The 21415-nt window shown below is 43.6% G+C and overlaps 1 protein-coding gene across 4 annotated transcripts; it reads left to right on the top strand.

Annotated features, from left to right (window-relative positions):
- The first annotated feature begins 816 nt into the window (after positions 1–816).
- LOC104600319 (jasmonoyl--L-amino acid synthetase JAR4-like) lies at positions 817–5852 on the top strand. Of its 4 annotated transcripts, none has more exons than XM_010263197.2 (5): positions 817–1024; positions 2486–2833; positions 2953–3054; positions 3399–4219; positions 5146–5852. In XM_010263197.2, exons 2-5 carry the CDS (start codon positions 2541–2543, stop codon positions 5688–5690), a joined length of 1761 nt encoding a protein of 586 aa, XP_010261499.1. In that variant the 5' UTR covers positions 817–1024; positions 2486–2540; the 3' UTR covers positions 5691–5852. The 4 variants fall into 4 exon arrangements, with proteins under 4 accessions (XP_010261499.1, XP_010261501.1, XP_010261498.1 ...); XM_010263199.3 differs by lacking the exon at positions 817–1024 and adding an exon at positions 1583–1892; XM_010263196.3 differs by lacking the exon at positions 817–1024 and adding an exon at positions 1583–1903.
- The last annotated feature ends 15563 nt before the right edge of the window (positions 5853–21415 follow it).

Genomic DNA, 21415 nt, shown 5'->3' with positions numbered 1-21415 from the left:
TAAAGTTTAAACAAATACAGAAAAAAATAATTGTAAGTTTAAACGTAATCATATATTTGCCCCTTTTTTTCTTTTTTCAAATGGATAGACTTCCTCTTTTCGTAGAGGTGTAAAACGGGTTGTACTGGACATGGACCACGTGCGGCCTGGGCCATGCATCCCTCCCCTGAGATATTTTAGAGAATCGTTCAGGGTGGTCCATGGGTTAAATCTTCGGTCAAGCCAGGCCATGGATTGGGTCAAAACTATTTATTTAAAAAATTAAAAAAAAACTTTAAACTTTTAATTTTATAAATTTTGACGTATACAATTGTTTATTTTATTAATATATTATATAATATATATTATTATATAAATAAAATATATATATATATATATATATATATATATAGATGGGCCATTTCAACCCGCGGGTCAGGAGTGGCACAATATGACAGTGCGGGTGCCAGCCCGACCCGCCGACCTGAAACCCTAAGAACCATCGGAACTCAAAATCGTGGCAGGCCGTGGTTACCCGATTTATACACCTCTACTTTTCCAACTTTCGAAGGGCGGATAATGAATGAAAATTTAAAAGTCAAAGGTCACAATAAGGAAAAAAAGAATAAAAAGTATGAATAAGGGTTCGACTATAATATACTGCAAAACGAGGGGTATACTCAGATAAGTGCGACAAAAAGTAGAAATCTTATGCCTCCCAAGCCTGAGAAGCAGAAGGGTGAAATAATTGTAGTTTTTAACCCACTCGTTGTCCAGTCTCTAGTCTCTGCTCTACCACCGTCCAGCGTAAAGACTAAAGACTGAGGAATCTCTTGCAGAGATCGAGACGTTGGTGTCTCTTCAGAGTTCAGACTCGGAAAGTAAAGCAGATATGCACATCCGCACGTGCGGGTTTTGTCTTTATAAAGCAGACTCACACGATGACGATACGCACTCACTCCCACACTAATAATTCTCCCCTCTTCTCCCTTTCTCTCTCTCCCCCTCTCTGCTTCGAGGTCTTAGAGCAGGGGACTTCTCTAAGGTACTGATCTCCTTTCACAGCTCTGAATTTGCTTATCGATTATCACCCCGTTTTCCATATTGAACTACAATACAAGAAACACTTCAAGATTGATTGCTTGCTGCTTTTCTTATTGTTTCTAATTTTATTTTTGTATTTGTAAGAAAGAATTTTGCTTTGTCCAAAGAGTTTGAAGTTTGCTGTGCGGGCGGATCGGCTTCATTTCATGATTTCTTGATGATAAATTCAAGTTTCTAAATTGTAATCGTTCTTGTATAAACGGTGTGGTTGAACCTTGGATTGAATGATCTTTTATGCAGGACTCAAGAGCTTTGTAATATCTGACTTTCATTTATTAGTTGCAACAACGAGTTTGTTATGCGGTTTTAGCTTTTTTTCTGGTCTAAGTTCGAGACTTGTGAGCTCAAATCCTGCTGAATCACTGCCTGTTTTTTGGCTGACGTTCTTATTTTCATCCGTTTTGTGTTGACTTCAGTCAACGGTAGTAGACAAAATTCCAAAAGGAGGAGCTCACCTTTTGCTTTGCAATATTTGTTTGTAACACGCGGTTTGGGAAATACTGGATTATTTTTTATCGTTTATGCGCATGGGTTTGACGCGTCGGCACCAATTTCTTATTTCCAGTTGTTCTTCTTCGTCCGCCTTTCCCCTTGGAGAATAAGTAGAGCCTAAATGCATTTTTTTTCGCTAAATGCATTGAACGATGTCTCAATCTCTTCTACTTGTTCTTCTTCGATGAACAGTAGGGCAGAAAGTTGCAATTTTCTATCTAGCGTTGAAGCCTCTGGTAGAAGGACTTTGAGTGCTCTCCAACAATCTAATCCATCTCTCTGTCTCGCCTCTTTTTTCCCCTTTCGCCGGAACAGAGGTGGAGATATGGTATCTTATTTCGTTTCTTTTCATTCTCGTACGAACTTTTTAACTTTCTTCTCTTGATATTCAAAAATCGATGTAGGCAACTCAGTTGCAACAGCTGTTTACTTCCTTTTGAAGGGTAAATAGAAAATCTCTCTCTCTGCTCCCATCTCGATTTTTAGATTTTAATAGAAAACCGATAATATACATGTTGGAAAGAATATTTATTATCTAATGGGCTGGGGTCTTTGTACTCTCAGACTCGAGTCGAATTTATTAATCATCTGTGGCTCAGAAGGCTTCCCAGTTCCGTGAGGGCCGGATCTTTGACTCCCCTTACCTCTTTCCCCGAGACTTTCAGAGCTCATATTCTTTTTTTTTTATTATTTATTTTAGAATTAAACTGTCGATGACTTCCTTTTTGCTTGCTAGCCTTTTTGGTTCGAAGATCTCGAACAAAATATTCATGAATCTCTGGGTTTATTCTTCTCTCACTTGGGCTTAAATTCTCGTTCCTCCCCACAAAGTCAACGTAGATAACTTGTTCCGTCGGGATTGTTCGGCAGTCTTCGAATTAAGGTCTAAGCTGGTTTTTATTCTCTGCAGTTGAGCCATCGGCCTCTATCAAGGATTTGTTAGCTGCTGCGAGGAGTCTTAAAGAATGTTGGAGAATATGGAGCAATTCGATTACGAGAAGGTGATAGAAGAATTCGAAGAACTGACAAAGGATGTTGGGAGGGTTCAGATAGAAACTCTTAAATGGATCCTAGAAGAAAATCGAGAGGCGGAATACCTGCAGAATCTGGGCCTCAACGGAAGGACCGACCCCGAGAGTTTCAAGGCTTGTGTTCCACTGGTCACTCACAAGGATTTAGAATCCTATATTCAAAGAATCGCAGATGGCGATGATTCCCCTATTCTCACAGGAAAACCCATAACGACTATCTCACTCAGGTGTTGTTTCTCTCTCTCTCTCTCTCCCTCTAAATTCCTTGGTTTCTAATCTATACAAGAGACCCCTTTAATTATGATCATATGATGATGGCAACGACTCGGTGATATATTGCTTGCAGTTCTGGCACCACCCAGGGAAGACCTAAGTTCGTTCCCTTCAACGAAGAATTGATGAGAACCACAATACGTATATACGAGACGTCATTTGCTTTCAGAAACAGGTAACAAGTTCAGAATTTCAGTTTTTTTAAGAGTTTTTTTTTTTTTTTTTTTAGTTTGTTGTTCCATAAACTTCACTTTTATTTCGGCTCCATTGCGACTTTATAATGAGTTAGACTACTGAGAGTCGAAATAGAAGTGAAGTTTCCTGAACTGATGGCCATGATATCTGAAGACTGAAGTCCTATTTATTAAAATTTCAGGGCAAATTATCAGTTTTTTTTTTCCTATTCTAGGATACGAGTGTAAATTGTACGGTGATCCGTGACCCCTAAAAAAAAATCGAAAAGAGGGGGTAATTTGTTGATTAGCCACTGATATTAAGAGGAAAAACTGTAACTTGCAGAGAGTTCCCCGTTGGAAATGGAAAGGCTCTACAGTTGATCTACAGCAGCAAACAATTCAAAACGAAAGGGGGTCTTGCAGCAGGCACCGCCACAACAAATGTCTTTCGAAGCCAACAGTTCAAGAAGACACTCGAGTCAATACGATCCCAATGTTGCAGCCCCGATGAAGTCATATTCGGCCCGGACTTTCACCAATCCTTGTACTGCCACCTTCTATGTGGACTTATCTACCGGGATGAAGTGGAGCTTGTGTCTTCCACCTTCGCCCACAGCATTGTGTTTGCATTCCGAACGTTTGAGCAAGTGTGGGAGGAACTCTGTGATGATATCAGAACCGGGGTTCTTAGCAACCGCATCGCCGTTCCTTCTATCCGAACTGCTCTGTCGAAACTTCTCAAGCCCAACCCTGAACTGGCGGATTTGATACACAACAAATGCTCGGGATTGAGCAATTGGTATGGCTTAATTCCAGAGCTTTTCCCAAATGTTAAGTACATCTATGGGATCATGACTGGGTCCATGGAGCCTTATTTGAAGAAGTTAAGACATTACGCCGGGGGATTGCCCCTGCTGAGCTCTGATTATGGGTCTTCTGAAGGGTGGATCGCGGCAAATGTCAATCCGAGATTGCCTCCTGAGTCGGCTACCTTTGCGGTGCTTCCTGATATCGGGTATTTCGAATTTATTCCTCTCAGGGAGAAGGAGGATCAGAGCCTGGATATTACTGCTGTTAGCTACTCTTTTACAGAAGCGGAGCCCATCGGCCTGGCCGAAGTGAAGATTGGGGAAGAGTATGAGATCATCCTCACCAATTTCGCAGGTATGACTGTAATGTTAGCAATAAAATAATTTTCTTTAGGATTCTACCCACTTTTTCTTTTGTTAGAGAGAGAAAGTGAGCAGCTGGGCTAGCTGTCATCCCCCTTGTTACTTTATGCAAGTTGATTTTTTTTTTTAACATACCCTATCCAACCAACAGTAGATTCCACCTCGGATATCTAAATGGGAATATATAAGATCAGAAAAATGGGAAGGTGGATTCCAATTATTCACTCCCAGTCTCCCATATTTGTAAGATGAGGAGAACTGGAGAAGTGTGGGTAGCGTGATACAGGAAAGGATTTTGGGATAGGTTATCAGAATTATTCAGCACTTGATAGTTAATTATTCAGAAGTTGAATCATGAATGACCAAACTGGTAGATGATACCCAAATCATGTGGAATTGTGGACACTTGTAGCCACCAGTTTTGAATGATTTTCAACTTACAGAGGGGAGGAATCTTTCCCCAGAATCACACTTGTAATCTGTTCACATTTGAGAGTAGAATTATTTTATTATTTCACTCGGTAAGGCTATAATAAATCAGTCTGAACAAAAAGCTCTCTTGTTTCTTGTGCTTTATTTGTCTCCTTGCTCTCTTTTTGTCTACATCTGTGACAATTACCCTTTTCTTCACATGATATGCGCAGGGGCTGCTACCTGCTACTGCTAGTTTTAACTTTTAACTACTCAGTTTTCTAATTATCTAGAATAGCTTACTTTGCCAGTTGTTGTTGTTGACATAGATTTTTCATTTTTGTGAGTAAAGCAATGGAAAAAGGGGAAATGAAAAGCTTTAACATATAGCAATATTGAAGTGTCTCTGTATTATTATCAGTTATACTAGAGAAGAGATTAAAATAGAATTAAGGTTCCCTGACCTGGAAATTTACTTATGTCTTACCATTTTAATGTGACATGCAGGTCTATACCGTTACAGGCTTGGGGACGTGGTCAAGGTAGTGGGCTTCCACAATTCTACACCAGAGCTCCAATTTGTATGCCGGAGGAATCTGCTACTAAACATCAACATCGATAAGAACACAGAGAAAGACTTGCAGCTAGCAGTTGAAACTGCTGGGAAACTGTTGTTGGAGGAAAAGGTAGAGGTAATCGACTTCACCAGCCATGTGGACTTATCAACAGACCCAGGACACTATGTTATCTTCTGGGAGTTGAGCAACGGGGTCAGCGATGCGCAAATCCTAAATGAATGTTGCAACTGTTTGGATCGATCCTTTGTAGATGCAGGATATGTTAGCTCCCGGAAGGTGAATGGAATAGGGGCGCTTGAGCTCCGTGTGGTGAGGAGGGGAACCTTCCAGAAAATTCTTGATCATTACCTGGGCCTTGGATCTGCTGTCAGCCAGTTCAAGACCCCACGATGTGTGGGCCAATCCAACAACACCGTGTTGCAGATCTTGTGTAACAATGTGGTCAACAAGTATTTCAGCACTGCTTTTTGTTGAAATTTCAAATTCCATGTCATAAACTTTGTTATTGTTGTGGCAATGAATTTCTTCTCTATATATGTAGTCCCCACTCGCCAGTACTTGAGCCCAAAACTCAAGGTCTGGGTTGGCTGATTCAATTCCTTACTTCTTTGGGCTTTGTCTGATGAGTCTATAAAACTAGGCCCAAGTAAAATGCTTCAAACACCCAAGTGGGAACCTCCACATCACATACTACTGCAAAATTTGGACCTCCAAACATCATACCCACAACTGTACTTATATTTATTGCTTGCCTTTTTGAGTACAGTTGACCAATCCTGATCTTGTCTGTCATGTCCCATGACCCATGTACTAACTAGTTGGTAGGAAGCTTCACCATGTTTTTTGGCCAGCAGCCCAACCAAGGTACCATCCCCAAGAGCTTGTACATTGAAAGAGAACAAATCCATTCAAGTCCAAACTGCATTTTACCGGGCTTTGTCCCTTCCGTTTGTTTATATTGCAATTTACTTTGCATCAGTACAAATGTATGAATACAAAAATTCTGCTTAACTTTTGTTTCAGGTTTTATTTTATTTTATTTGGAATGCAAACAAACAAGCCAGACTAAAACATAAAACATAATATAATCCAGAATTCGTACTAGCATATTATAGCACCAGTTCAATAATGGATATGACACAATAGAAAAGCAAAAAATTAGGATCCGCATGACATTTAACGTAATGGAATGATAAAACAGGATTCATGTAGCAGGCCCCATTGGGACCTATCGGATCTGCTCTTCACACGGACCTCACAGACACATCTTACCATGTTTTGGGAACATTTCCCATACTAGTGTATTATTATTCATAGGAGATGATCCCAATACATGGTAGGATGTGCCTGTGAGGTCGGTGTGAGGTGCCCTGTGTGAGAAAGAGATCCCAATTCCCATTATTGGGATAAGGCTTAGAAAATGATGATATTTTTGTACCAATGAAATTGAACTGCAATAAAAGATGGAAAACATAAATATGCAAGTATTAACCTTATATGAGATAATGTTGTGATCAAACCCTTAGGCAGTGCTTGGTTGCAATGCAAATAAATTTGCACTGATGCAAAATTATGGCAGTACAAATGATTTGAGTGTAAATCCTAACCTATTTTTGTTTCAAATTTTAGTTTATATTGTTTGATTGTAGTAAAAATAAAGTAAATTAAGACATAAAGCGGAATAAAGTAAAACCTAAAACAAGATTAAATGAGAATTTGCATTTTTTTTCATTTGCACTCCCATCCATGCATTTGTACTAGCACAAATAAAATTGCACTACAACCAAACACAACCTTATGAGAGAAAACATTACCTACAACCGTGGTTGCAGAATAATCCTGAGACCCCCTACTATATTGAAACGTAAACATGTACATTACATTTGTTTTAGATAGTGTATGCCCTTAGCTCCAATCAGATTGATGTACTTATTGTCATATATTGTAAATGTATAAAAGTGCATAATTGATTCATGTGATTTGGTGTGTTTCTGTATAATACCCTTAAACTAGACACTTATGAGACTCGTATTAGTTTAGAATATTCACAGCTTTTGGATAGATCTAGGGAGATTTATCCTGCCAAAGCTGACACTGATGTGCCACCAAGTTGATTGGAGTGGATTGTCTCAGCTACCAGGGTGAGACCTGAGGTACATGTAGTGTGGGTTTTCTTGAAACCCTAAACCGGACCAAATTCCAATATTGCCCTGGACCTTGGAGATAGATGGACAAAACCGAAATTTTGCACCTAACCCCTAGACTCGATTATGGTACTTCACTAGGTGTTGGATTGGACTGCCTTTGATATGCCAATCAGTGAGATCCTTAGAGGGGGTCAAAACCTAGGTATGTTGGGACAATCTGAGAACTCATATGACTACATGATCATAGTTACAGGATTAGCCCCTTTGTCGGACAAAGTGAATGATCGGGGAATGCACTTTCTCTGATGGAAACCTAAACTGTCGGCAATGGATTTTAAATGTGTTTGAAATTCAGTTTTGCAAAATATATTTATATAGAGATATACTTATATATTATGGTTTCAAATTGTTTGCAAAAAGGTTTTAATTCCCATGATCCATGTGAGTAGAGAGTGTAGCACTGTACCTTGTAGCCGAGGGAGGTCCTCTCTTGTTGGGCAGTGTATGATCATTAAGGGCTGAGAGATTAAGTGTAAGACCATTTAGGGATAATAAACCTAATGGGCTAATCTCACATAAGGTGGCTGGACTCATGGACCATCTAGTGTAGATGTTGGGCCCATTTAAGAGCCCATATTGATGGGTTCAGGGGTTTATTTAGCCAGGCCTTGTAACAGAGGCTTGGCTGAACCCATATGGCTTTTGTGGAGATCAATGCTAGGGTCTCACGCCATACAAAGAGAACCAAGTTAGCTAGCAGTTACAGGATTAGCTGATGGATAAGGTAAGTATTATCCATTTGAAAGCTTAATGGGCCTTAAAAGACCACATCGAATTGGGTATTTAATTAGGTTAAATAATAGGTGGCGAATTGGGTTTATAATCAGAATAGGATTAGCTGATGGATAAGATAAGTATTATCCATTTAAGAGTCTTGATGAGGGCAGATTTGGCCCTCCAGTGAAATTGTGACACGTGGCACCTCATGACAAATAGGCAACACCTAGGCAACAACTTACCAAGTTGGTGTCCCACCCGGGCACCGGCCTGGCTGTCCTGGCACAGCCTGGCGCGGCCTGCACGCGGCCTGCACGCGGCTTGCGCATTGCCTGGCGTGCGGCCTGCAAGCGGCTTGCGCACTGCCTGGCGCGCGGCCTGCATGCGGCTTGCTTACTGCCAGGCACGGCCTGGATCAACCTGGCACATGATCCGACCTGGCCGACCTAGCCGACCTGGATCAGCTCGGCACATGATCCGACCTGGCCGACCTAGCCGACCTGGATCAGCCTTGCACACGACCCGACCTGGCCGACCTGGCAACCCATAAGACGCCCACCGATAAACTCGGCATGCATACCCCACGAGCTCGGTAGCTCACCAAGGAGCTCGCAAAGGAGCTCAGTAGCTCACCAAAGAGCTCGCCAAGGAGCTAAGCAGCTCTCTAAGGGGCTCGCCACCAAGGAGCCAGGCAGCTCGGTAGAGCTCGCCACAAGCAGCTTGGCATAGCCCAAGGAGCTCGACATAGCTCCCCCGGCCAGCTCGGCACTTGTAGGGTAGCTCGGTATAGAAGAGCAGTTTGGCGTACTGCAGGAAGATCTCCTGCCTGACAACCGTACCTGACAGATCTGGAGACTTGCGCCCACGTCTCTCGCCAGGTGGCACCTTGCCTGGCAGAGCCGTACTCTACAACAGTCGCCTGCACCCGCCGCCTCAGCTCTGACAGCTACGACAGCGATAGAGAGACAGAGGCGGTTGTACCTGACTTGACAGAGGCGATCACGCCTGATTTGACAGGACACCGCTATATAAGGACTCCTACCCCCAAAGGCAAAAGAAAAAAGGAAGAAATGGAGGTAATCCCTACTCTCTAGCTCTCTCATTCCTCTAATATCATCTTCAAGCTCTCGACAATTAGAATTCTAACTTAGGCATCTGAGAGTCCCCGCCAGGTAAATACCCCGGGCCCCCTGGTTCAGTTCTCGCAGGTTCCTCAGCTCCCACCGCCTACAAAGAGGAGGAAAAGATGGAGTTCCCGCAGGTCCCTCAGCTCCCATCGCCTACGAAGAGGAGGAAAAGATGGAGTTCTCGTAGGTCCCTCAGCTCCCGCCGCCTACAAAGAGGAGGAAAAGATGGAGTTTTTGCAAGTCCCTCAGCTCCCGCCGCCTACAAAGGAGAGGAGATCACCTCATGCAGAGGGCAGTTGGGTTGCGCGACACCAGGGAGCTCCACCATCCTCTGAGTTACAGGCTGCTTAGGAGCAGGTCAAATGACGAGTCCACCAAGGTAGCTCACCACCAGGGAGCTCAGCATAGCTCTTCCCCGGGCAGTTCACCATTAGGGAGCTCGACATAGCTCTCCCCAACTCGGTATAGCTCGGGCAGCTCGGCATAGCTCTCCCCAGCTCGGCATAGCTCGGGCAGCTCGACATAGCTCTCCCCCAGGCAGTTAGCCATCAGGGAGCTCGTCACCAGGCACCTCACCACCAGGGAGCTCGTCACCATGTAGCTCGTCACCAGGTAGTTCACCACCAGGGAGCTCGTCACCGGGTAGCTCACCACCAGGGAGTTCGTCACCAAGTAGCTCACCACCAGTCAGTTCACCACCAAGGAGCTCCACCATCCTCTCCTGGGAGCAGGTCAAATGACGAGGCACTTAGCCAAAAAAAATTGATACATCACAAAAAAATGATACGTAACCAGAAACGATTACATCAAGTCCAGATTCAAATGCAGATTTGAATCAAAGGAATTCTTTCCTAATTAGATTAGGAAGTTGATCCAAAAGAGGATTATAAATAGGAGGGTGAATTCTCTTCACAGGGCACTCAACACTAAATTCTCAGTTCAACTTTTTTCCCTTTATTCTTGCCGCCACCTACCCTATTTGATCTCCATCTTGGACTAATCAATATTTGATCTTGATATTATTTCTTGCTAGAAGAAGTAATTTGAAGTTGCGCTCACATCCTTGGTGTGATTCTTGCTAAAGAATTGGGGTTCTTGCTGAAGAACCTCCCTGCTGATACTACCTCATCCTAAGCTGTGTCATCTTCAGTGGAGGACAGATTTGGCACTTTCTTTGAGTGTGAACACCTATATTGGGAGGAGCATTTGCATGGATTCCGTATCAGGTATCTCTCTCCCTAATCTTTGGTTCAGATCTGGTCTAGTTTGTTTCAAGAACGATCATTGAAAAATGTAGAAGTTTTTCTAAAACTGTGAATTGCATTCCCGGAAGGGAGAAATAAATTTCTGAAATTTCGCCTAGCATTCCTGTATGATTCATCCATCCATATGATGGATTATAATTAGATTAGGAAGTTGATCCAAAAGAGGATTATAAATAGGAGGGCGAATTCTCTTCACAGGGCACTTAGTACTAAATTCTCAGTTCAGCTTTTCTCCCTCTATTCTTGCCGCCACCTACCCTATTCGATCTCTATCTTGGACTGATCAAGATTTGATCTTGATATTATTTCTTGCTAGAAGAAGTAATTTGAAGTTGCGCTCACATCATTGGTGTGATTCTTGCTGAAGAATTGGGGTTCTTACTGAAGAACTTCCCTGCTGATCCTACCTCATCCTAAGTTGTGTCATCTTCAGTGGATGATAGATTTGGTACTTTCTTTGAGCGTGAACACATATATTGGGAGGAGCATTTGCGTGGATTCCGTATCAGGTATCTCTCTCCCTAATATTTGGTTCAGATCTGGTCTAGTTTGTTTCAAAAAAGATCATTGAAAAATGTAAAAGTTTTTCTAAAACTGTGAATTGGATTCCCGGAAGGGATAAATAAATTTTTAAAATTTCGCCCAGCATTCCTGTATGGTTCATCCATCCATATGATGGATCTCCCTTCCCTTCACTTTGAAATTAAAAAAAAAAAATAGTTGATGTAATGTCTTGTGTGAATTTCTCTTATGAGCTGCATTGAAATGAAGGCAAGTATCCACATTAAATTGGTACAAATTAACAATATAAATATAGACATAGACATAGATAAAGAGATTATTAGGCAAATGAACAATAGTGTATGTAATTTGGAATCATTCAAACCCTTAAAAGAAATAAAACGAAAAACACATGGAACCTTCCAAATGAAGACTAACTAGCATTCTACCTGATGTAACCGTTTTTGGTCACGTACCATTTTTTGTGATGTATAAATTTTTTTGGCTAAGTACCTCGTTGTTTGACCTGGTGGTGACGTGCCTTGGTGATGAGCTACTTGGTGGCGAACTCCCTGGGGGAGAACTACTTGGTGACGAACTGCCTAGTGATGCTCCCTAGTGGCGAACTGCCTAGGGGCAAACTGCCTGGTTGCGAACTGCCCGGTGGCGAACTGCCTGGTAGTGCTCCCTGGTGGCGAACTGCCTGGTGGCGAACTGCCCGGCAGTGCTCCCTGGTGGCGAACTGCCTGATGGCGAACTGCCCGGTGGCGAACTGCCTAGCGGCGAACTGCCCAGCAGTGCTCCCTGGTGGCGAACTGCCTGATGGCAAACTGCCTGGTGGTGAACTGCCTGGTGGCGAATTGCCTGATGGCAAACTGCCTGGTGGCGAACTGAGTGGTAGTGCTCCCTGGTGGCGAACTGCCTGGTAGTGCTCCTTGGTGGCGAACTGCCTGGTGGCGAGCTACCTGGTGGCGAACTGCCTGGGGGCGAACTGCCTGGTGGCGAACTGCCCGGCAGTGCTCCCTGGTGGCGAACTGCCTGATGGCGAACTCGTCACTTGACTTGCTCCTAGGCGGTCTGCAACTCAGAGGATGGTGGAGCTCCCTGGTGCTGCGCAACCCGACTACCCTCCGCGTGAGGTGATTTTCTCTCCTTTGTAGACGGCGGGAGCTGAGGGACCTGCGGGAACTGAATCAGAGGACCCGGGGGTATTTTCCCGGCGGGGACTCTCCGATGCCTAAGTTAGCATTCTGATTACAGAGGGCTTGGAGAGAAATGAGAGAGCTAGAGAGCGGGGGTTACCATACATCTTTTTTTTCCTCCCTTTGGCTTTGGGGGTCGGAGTCCTTATATAGTGGTGCCCTCGCGGGTTAGGTGGGTGAAAAGCTTTCAGATGGTATGACGTCATATCCCGTCAGAATCGGGGTACGGTGATGAACTCCTCGAGGTTGTCAGGCTGGCGCTTGTGCCAGGCGGCTAGGTCGGCGCCCGGGCCAGGTTGTCAGGTCGGCGCCTGTCAATCGGCGGGTCGGTGTCCGGGCCAGTTTGCCAGGCCGGCGCCTGTGTCTGTCGGCGGGTCGGTGTCCAGGCCAGGTTGGCAGGTCGGCGCCTGTGTCAGTCGGTGGGTCGGTGTTCGGGCCAGGTTGCCAGGTCGGCGCCTGTGTCAGTCAGCGGGTCGGTGTCCGGGCCAGGTTGCCAGGCCGGCGCCTGTGTCCGGGTGAGGTTGTCAGGTCGGCGCCTGTGTCCGGGTGAGGTTGTCAGGTCGGCGCCTGTGTCCGGGCCAGATTGCCAGGTCGGCGCCTGTGTCCGGGCCAGGTTGCCAGGTCGGCGCCTGTGGCAGGCTGATCCGGCCAAGTCGCGCGTAGACCGCGCAAGTCGCGCGCAGGCCGCGCGTAGGTCGCGCCAGGCCAGCCAGACCGGTGCCCGGGGGGGAGACCAACTTGGTAAATTGTTGCCTGGGTGCTTGCCTAGTTGTCACGAGGTGCCACGTGTCGCAATTTCACTGGAGAGCCAATTCTGCCCTCATCAATTGCCCCCCACTCCCGAGCTGAGAGTAACTCAGCGAAGGGAGTAGATTTCTTTTGGCCCGTAAGTCAACGAGCTAGCAAGTTTTGATCCAATTCCTTAGGCTTTGGGAGCTGCCTGTATGTGGCGAGCTGCCACTAAGACGAGGGGGTCTCCGCCAGTTCAGTAGTGTAGCCCTTAGGCTCTGGGGCAACTTATAGTTCTCTTTTGCTGATTTTGTTCCTGCTGAGAAAGCGATTGGATATTTAGCAATAGTGTGGCCCGCAGGCTTTGGGAGTGACTCATAGTCTACTCTTTTTTGACTTTTGCTCGTGCCGGAGAGGCGACCTGGCCTTAAGCAGTAATGTGGCCCGTAGGCTTTGGGAGTGACTCGTAGTCTACTCTTTTTTGACTTTTGCTCGTGCCGGAGAGGCGACCGGGCCTTAAGCAGTAATGTGGCCCATAGGCTTTGGGAGTGACTCGTAGTCTACTCTTTTTTGACTTTTGCCCGTGCTAGAGAGGCGACCGGGTCTTAAGCAGTAATGTGGCCCGTAGGCTTTTGGGAGTGACTCGTAGTCTACTCTTTTTTTAGTTTTGCTCGTGACGGAAAGGCGACCGGGTCTTAAGCAGTAATGTGGCCCGTAGGCTTTTGGGAGTGACTCGTAGTCTACTCTTTTTTTTTTTTATTTTTGCCCGTGCCGGAGAGGCGACCGGGTCTTAAGCAGTAATGTGGCCCGTAGGTTTTTGGGAGTGACACGTAGTCTACTCTTTTTTGACTTTGCCCGTGCCGGAGAGGCGACCGGGTCTTAAGCAGTAATGTGGCCCGTAGGCTTTGCCTGTGAGGTGTCGAGCTATGATTGTGCTGCATCAGCTTCGTAATGCCGGTCACCCACTCCTACAAGAAGCTACTAGGAGCTCGACCTTCGGGGGCAGCACTACTAACTTTAGGTTGCCAGCTCACACGGGAGCCTTGGAAGGCTCGACCGGTAAGGGCGCCTATGTAGTCTGTTGGCCGCCAACTCCCGCGGAAGCCACGAAGAGCTCATCTTTGTAGGGGGACCTTGCAGAGAGGACTGATGAGGCATTATCTAAATCGAAAGTAAGGTTGGTAGAGCTACTTAGTCTGTTAGCCCCCTGCATAGTTTTTGAGTTCATAAAAAATGTAAACTATAAAGTGATAGCTTCAAAAAAAGTGAGGACTTAGCTTTGGTAAGATGAGAACTTAGCTTTTGTAGGATGAGAACTTAGCTTTTCGTAGCGTTTCCCACAGACGGCGCCAATTGATGTAACCGTTTTTGGTCACGTACCATTTTTTGTGATGTATAAATTTTTTTGGCTAAGTACCTCGTTGTTTGACCTGGTGGTGACGTGCCTTGGTGATGACCTACTTGGTGGCGAACTCCCTAGGGGAGAACTACTTGGTGACGAACTGCCTGGTGATGCTCCCTGGTGGCGAACTGCCTAGGGGCGAACTGCCTGGTGGCGAACTGCCCGGTGGCGAACTGCCTGGTAGTGCTCCCTGGTGGCGAACTGCCTGGCGGCGAACTGCCTGGCAGTGCTCCCTGGTGGCGAACTGCCTAATGGCAAACTGCCTGGTGGCGAACTGCCTGGTGGCGAACTGAGTGGTAGTGCTCCCTGGTGGCGAACTGAGTGGTAGTGCTCCCTGGTGGCGAACTGCCTGGGGGCAAACTGCCTGGTGGCAGTGGTCCCTGGTGCAGCGCAACCCGACTACCCTCCGCGTGAGATGATTTTCTCTCCTTTGTAGAAAGCGGGAGCTGAGGGACCTGCGGGAACTGAATCAGAGGACCCGGGGGTATTTTCCCGGCGGGGACTCTTCGATGCCTAAGTTAGCATTCTGATTACAGAGGGCTTGGAGAGAAATGAGAGAGCTAGAGAGCAGGGGTTACCATACATCTTTTTTTTCCCCCCTTTGGCTTTGGGGGTCGGAGTCCTTATATAGTGGTGCCCTCGCGGGTTAGGTGGGTGAAAAGCTTTCAGATGGTAAGACGTCATATCCCGTCAGAACCGGGGTACGGTGATGAACTCCTCGAGGTTGTCAGGCTGGCGCTTGTGCCAGGCGGCCAGGTCGGCGCCCGGGCCAGGTTGTCAGGTCGGCGCCTATCAGTCGGCGGGTCGGTGTCCGGGCCAGGTTGCCAGGCCGGCGCCTGTGTCTGTCGGCGGGTCGGTGTCCGGGCCAGGTTGGCAGGTCGGCGCCTGTGTCAGTCGGCGGGTCGGTGTCCGGGCCAGGTTGCCAGGTCAGCGCCTGTGTCAGTCGGCGGGTCGGTGTCCGGGCCAGGTTGCCAGGCCGGCGCCTGTGTCCGGGTCAGGTTGTCAGGTCGGCGCCTGTGTCCGGGTCAGGTTGTCAGGTCGGCGCCTGTGTCCGGGTCAGGTTGTCAGGTCGGCGCCTGTGTCCGGGCCAGATTGCCAGGTCGGCGCTTGTGTTTGGGCCAGGTTGCCAGGTTGGCGCCTGTGGCAGGCTGATCCGGCCAGGTCGCGCGCAGGCCTTGCGCAGGTCGCGCCAGGCCGCGTTCAGGTCACGCCAGGCCAACCAGACCGGTGCCCGGGGGGGAGACCAACTTAGTAAATTGTTGCCTGGGTGTTTGCCTAGTTGTCACGAGGTGCCACGTATCACAATTTCACTGGAGGGCCAAATCTGCCCTCATCACTACCCATAATGGTTTCCCTTAATCAATAAAAATTGATGAAAGATTCATGTCATATCACATATGGAGCCACTTGAGCTAGAATGACAAGATTTCATCCTCTTAGAGCAAGAAAGTCAATTTGATGATTCAATTACGAAACTCAATGATTAATCCAGCACATGCATTGTTTAAAGGTATGCCCTTGAAATTCTTTTAAGATATGCCCTTTTCAACTTTAAAGTCTCAGGTAATAGTTGAATATCCCAATTTGTATTAATCAACCCAAAATGTTTCATGTGATAACAAATAAATAAACCAAAGGACAGAGTAGATAATCAGATGGGCAAACTTCCAAACCCATATGGGAGCCTATAAACATAACCAAGGCGTAATTTGAACTCATTTATTACGGGCTAGGACCGGCATTGTTTCTTGACAAACCAAATAGTTATATATTTGCTTACGTCTTACTTTGCTCCTACATTGACCGAAAACAAACGAAATGCACGACGAAGACAAAGTCCATTAGAGTAAAACATGCAATAAACAAAGGCCGAAAAGTAGAATCCGAAGCAATTTTGTTGCAAATTTGTTTGTATTGGTATAAATACATGGCAGTGCAAATGATACAGGTTTAATTGCAGGTTTCTTTTTTACTTCATCTGCAACGCAACAAAACAAAATAATAAAGCTCTTAAAAAAAGATAATTTAAATCATTTGTATTTTCATAAAGAGAACTCTTTATCAACCAGTAGCTATGAAGATATGTCGATGAGTCGTATATGCGCTATCCATGGGCTGCCTGATGGATGGTTGACCCCCTACAGCCATTGAGTTACATGCCTCCACCTATCATTATAAATAAATTAAAGAGAGTCACACACCCATGACCCAACCACAATTGTATTTATTATACGATATATCTTTTCTTTATTCTAAGGTATGATGTGACGGGTAATTGGGTCGTTTCAACTTCCAACCCGATGGCTGGCTGGACCTCTTTCAGATTCTTCATAAACAAACAATCTGGAAACAGATGTTACTTAGTATGCATGCTCCAAACAATAAGAAATTAAAATTGGTTTCACGTACAACATCACATTTAATGTGATGGTTGATTCATTCACAAAATTTGTTTATTGGTTGCTATTGTAACACGAGAGCTGAGATCTCCTACTCACGAAGCCTATCTAATTCTGGACTTAATTAAGATTAGGACGCTTTCATGCAAATTTGCAACTAAATATTAATTACATAGAAATTGAAATCAGTTTATTTATTTATTTTTCTTTCTTTCTTTCTTTCACAACATACTTTTTGTGTTAGGTGAGGGTGATGACTGACGGGGGAGGCAAAAAGCTGGACAGAAGTCTGCACCCCAAATCAATCAATATCACTTCCATCTTGTATAAAACTGTAGCGTACGTCTATATGAAAAAGAAAAATATAGACACCACACACACACGACACACCAGCTCAGACAAGTGGATGCCGGAAAAATACTTCCATGTGATGATGGACGATATGTTTTCATGTGAATTATCCGTCAGTCCGTGTCGTGTAGGCGAGAGTTTCTTTATGTTGAAATTTGAAAATCCAGCAGGTTATGGCAAATTCGGATGGATTCTAACCTAGTCCCGATTTGTTGAGCCATTAAACTTAATTAAAGGTGTAAATCGGCACGGCGGTCCGCGGGCCGTGCCAAGTCCGGCACGATTATGTGAGGGATGCTGGGCTTGAGGTTTTAGGTTTATAATTCGCAGTCCGATTCATATATATTATCTTATATTATATAAATTATAATTATATAATAATATATAGCTTATATAATATATTAATAAAATAAATATTTTTCTTAATTTTATTATACTAATTTATTTAATTACTATATATATATATATATAATTGTATACACAAAATTCATATAAAATTAATATTTTAAAATTTTTGTTAATTTTTTGAAATAAATAATTTTGACCCAATGCATGACCTGACCTACCCCAAGGCTCGGTCCACAGGCCAATCCAACCCGCGGCATGACATGGTATGGCATGGGTCCACACGGGCTTAGGCCGCGGACTGTGCTGTGCTGCGGCCCACTTTACACCTCTAACCCTAATGCTGACAATGGATTGAATTAGGCCTGCGTTTGATTTGGACTGGGTTTAGATTAGATAGCCCAGTTTCTTTGCCTTTTTTTTTATTTCACGAAAAGAAAATTTCTTACTTGATATATATAAGCATGTTGGATTCATGTTGGCCAAGGTATTGAAACCTAACCCAACCTAAAGTTTGGATGGGGCTTATATTTTTCGACTTGGACCTAATTCAACCTTCGTCGACCAAACCGATTTACAATGGGTTTGGTTTGGGCTAACACATACCAAGTTGCACCCCGTGTCAAGTTTGTAGGTGATTGGTAATAGGGACTCAATTAAAAAATCCAATCGAAGATTTTACCAGATTATTTTGGATTTAGATGATCCATCTACATGAATAGATTAAATTTGTATTTCAATGGTCCATTTGGTTTGCAGAAATAGAAATTTGAAATCAAAATCCTATTCCCTTATGGAATGACATTCCCTCATCCCTCCCCCTCTCCCTCCTCTTTGTATTTAATAATTGGATCAATCACAAATCTATAAGGCTGAATTAAGATCCGAATGAACAACTATATGTATAGTGTAAATATATATACATTTATAAAAAAATAAAACTCTTCTCGAACTCTCTTCGCCAAACTATGGGCAACCTGGTTATCCAACCTAGGCTATATATAATTAGGTAATTTTTTTATCAATAAACAATTATTTTATATAAGTTTGATTTATAACTTAAAGAATGATTAATTATTTTTTGCTATTTTTCTTTCTTTTTAAAATAGTAAAGTTGACTTGGGTTAAATCCAAAAGTCTGATAAAGATGCCGTGGATCCGATCGATCCGGTTCTGGGTTGAATTTAGTTTGTGATTGCAACCCTTATCACATAATTATTGAAACAAAATTTATTTTAGTAGATAATGTGAGAATGGCTTAGCTGAATTTGATAGTTGTTTTAATGGCTGTGCGATCAATCATTTTGCTCTACTCTAAATCCTTAATCATAGCATGCATGTAGCCCACAATCACTTAATCTCTCAATTGCGTGGATCGAATAAGACATTGGTGCCCCTGCAGTAACGCAACTATCAAATTCAGCTAATCGAATCTATAAAAACTTTTTAGTTTATGAATCCGAAGTTGGGTGAAGAGGAGTAAAAGACCCACAAGCCAAACCTCCACCGACAAAGGAGAAAATTTAAAGGTAAAAAGAGAAATGGATGAAAGAAACTAGTTATTAAAAATGCTTCCACCTAAAAAAAAAATATATTATTATTAATTAAAAAAGAAAGAAATTATGGTACATTTCGAAAATGCGCCCACATGCTTCTCATGGATGTTGTACTTGTACCCGTCATAGATGTTAAATCAAATTTTGTATAAAGATTTTATTTACATCATACTGAATTAATTAAGATTAATAGATCCATCCATGTATGTTTACATTGGAAAACATGCCATGCTTTGTTGATTTTCTATTTGAATTCACATTTCCTTGTCTTTGTATACCTGTAACCCGGCCCCATCAATATTAAAACTCAGAAATCCCAAACTTCAATGGTCTTTTTCCTTTTTTTAGACAAGACAATCGCAATGTGGTATTATTTTGATCCTTGATTCGTTCATACATCATGGAAAGCTGACCAGAATAGAGTAGAGTAAAAATATTGAGATTGTTTCGGTCGCCACCTTAATTGGGTTGGTTTGGGGTATTTCGGATTCCAAATGTATAGTAAAAGGAGGGGAGAAATAAAACAGAATAAATTAATAAAACATTTTTTTTAAGGTTCTCCAGAAAAATCATCAATTTCTCAATTCTCATACCATTCAAAGTACAGGACGAAGAAAGTCCTGGACAGAAAGAAAGGCCCAAGTTCACGTATGAAGTAGTCGAAGATTATTATTATTATAAACATATTTGGTTATTAAATTACATTCACAACCAACAATAATATTGGCTCAACAGGGAGACAACAGACCGTTTACTTCCATCACTGTTTTACACTATTTCTTTCAAAGCCACCCATAATTAAGCATATACCACCGGCTTCGAGATTTTCTTGTGACGATCACCATTGAGCAAACTGTTGCCCAGGTGGCAATTTTTCACTCGAATCCACCCAATCTACCCAAATATCTAATCCATTCAAGTTGTCTATTTACTTTACTGTTTGAAAATTGGTTGATTACCTATTGGATCAATTTAAATGGATTAGGTTGTGGATAAATAATTTATAATTAATGCATTAGTTACTTACTAAAATTAGTTTTCCTTGAATGAATGCACTTCACCCGAAACAACATAAATCCAAATCAACCCGACCCAAGTCTGGATCAGTCCAAATCATTTCTGCCCGGTCTGAATATAAATATATCTGATTGCGTTGTTTGATTCGTTTGGGTCGATCAGCCTAGTCCGAACCCAACCCCATTAAGTATGGAGCGATCTGATTCGACCCGAATTTGGAATGATTCTAGGCAAACGACTTCAAACCAGATCTGGTTTGATCTGGCTTGAAGCAACCTGGCCCACCTACTTTGGCCTGTTTCAACGTGAACTGACCCAAATCACAAACAGTTATGAAAAACTAATTTGGGCCAGATCTGGTACAACCCGTAGTCACACGAACCACTCGTTTTTAGATCCCCTTTGGGTCGACCCGACTCGGTTTTGAAACAATAATGTGTGAACCAGTTTGGCCCAGATCCAATCCGACCCAAAGCAGCATGATCCACTCGTTTCATTTTTCGGGTCGAAGCGGCCCGACCCGGATTTGGACCGGCATGCCCCGTGCTTCGAACTAGTTGGTTCGGTCCCAAACCCATGCACAACCCGATATGGGCCGGTCCGAGTCAATTCGCCATTGACTGAACCGGTCCAATCTGGTCTGACCGAATTGATCATAATCCAAACGGTTCAACGACTCTTGATGTGATTAGCTTGAAGTCAAATCCAATTAGATCGTTCAAGTTGGTCTAACCGATTTGAACCTAACTTGTTCGGTCAAACCTGAAACCCGAACATAGTCAATGGCTTCGCTACTTGTGTAAAACTAATATGCATGTAATGTGATTTGAACCCTCAGCATTTGTGTAAATAACAATAGTCAACTACTATTACCTCCAAGCTATGACCAACTTATTTGTTAAGTGGGAGTTAATTTTAGTTTTAAGTACATAAATATATGACTAATGGTTTTGGACGGGTTGGATTGAGTAAAGGTGATTTTGGGTTGAACCCAACCCATTTAATTTTATATAATTGGGTCATTAATGGATTGACGGGTTAGATGGACAACCCAACCCACCCAATTGCCACTACTACTTTTGCCATATATGATCCAAGATAGCTAGATGCAATATAAATGAGTGGACTAGATATTGGTTCAATCCAAGTCAATCCAATATAAATCAATTGCAAATGAACCTGATCCAATTCAATCAAACTAATACTTTGGAGCATTAAGGTAGTGTTCTATATTGTGTTCTAGGGCATGCGATGTATAACATATGGATAGAGATCATCCTATTATTTTCATGGATGGAGTGGACAAATGGGGCATGTGATATTATACATCGCATACCTTAATACATATTTTTGTTGTTTTTACCACCAGCCCTAAAGCTAT

The sequence above is a fragment of the Nelumbo nucifera genome, chromosome 1, assembly GCF_055504915.1.
Source record: "Nelumbo nucifera cultivar China Antique chromosome 1, China Antique-T2T, whole genome shotgun sequence".
Lineage (NCBI taxonomy): Eukaryota > Viridiplantae > Streptophyta > Magnoliopsida > Proteales > Nelumbonaceae > Nelumbo > Nelumbo nucifera.
The sequence above is the reverse complement of the archived record's forward strand: the minus strand, read 5'-3'. Positions and strand labels throughout refer to the sequence as shown.

Excerpts from the sequence above, each read along its gene's own strand:
- LOC104600319 (XM_010263197.2), top strand. The coding sequence starts at position 2,541 with ATGTTGGAGAATATGGAGCAATTCGATTACGAGAAGGTGATAGAAGAA. Across the intron at positions 2,834-2,952 it reads ATAACGACTATCTCACTCAG|TTCTGGCACCACCCAGGGAA; the intron begins GTGTTGTTTCTC and ends TATTGCTTGCAG. Across the intron at positions 3,055-3,398 it reads TCATTTGCTTTCAGAAACAG|AGAGTTCCCCGTTGGAAATG; the intron begins GTAACAAGTTCA and ends TGTAACTTGCAG.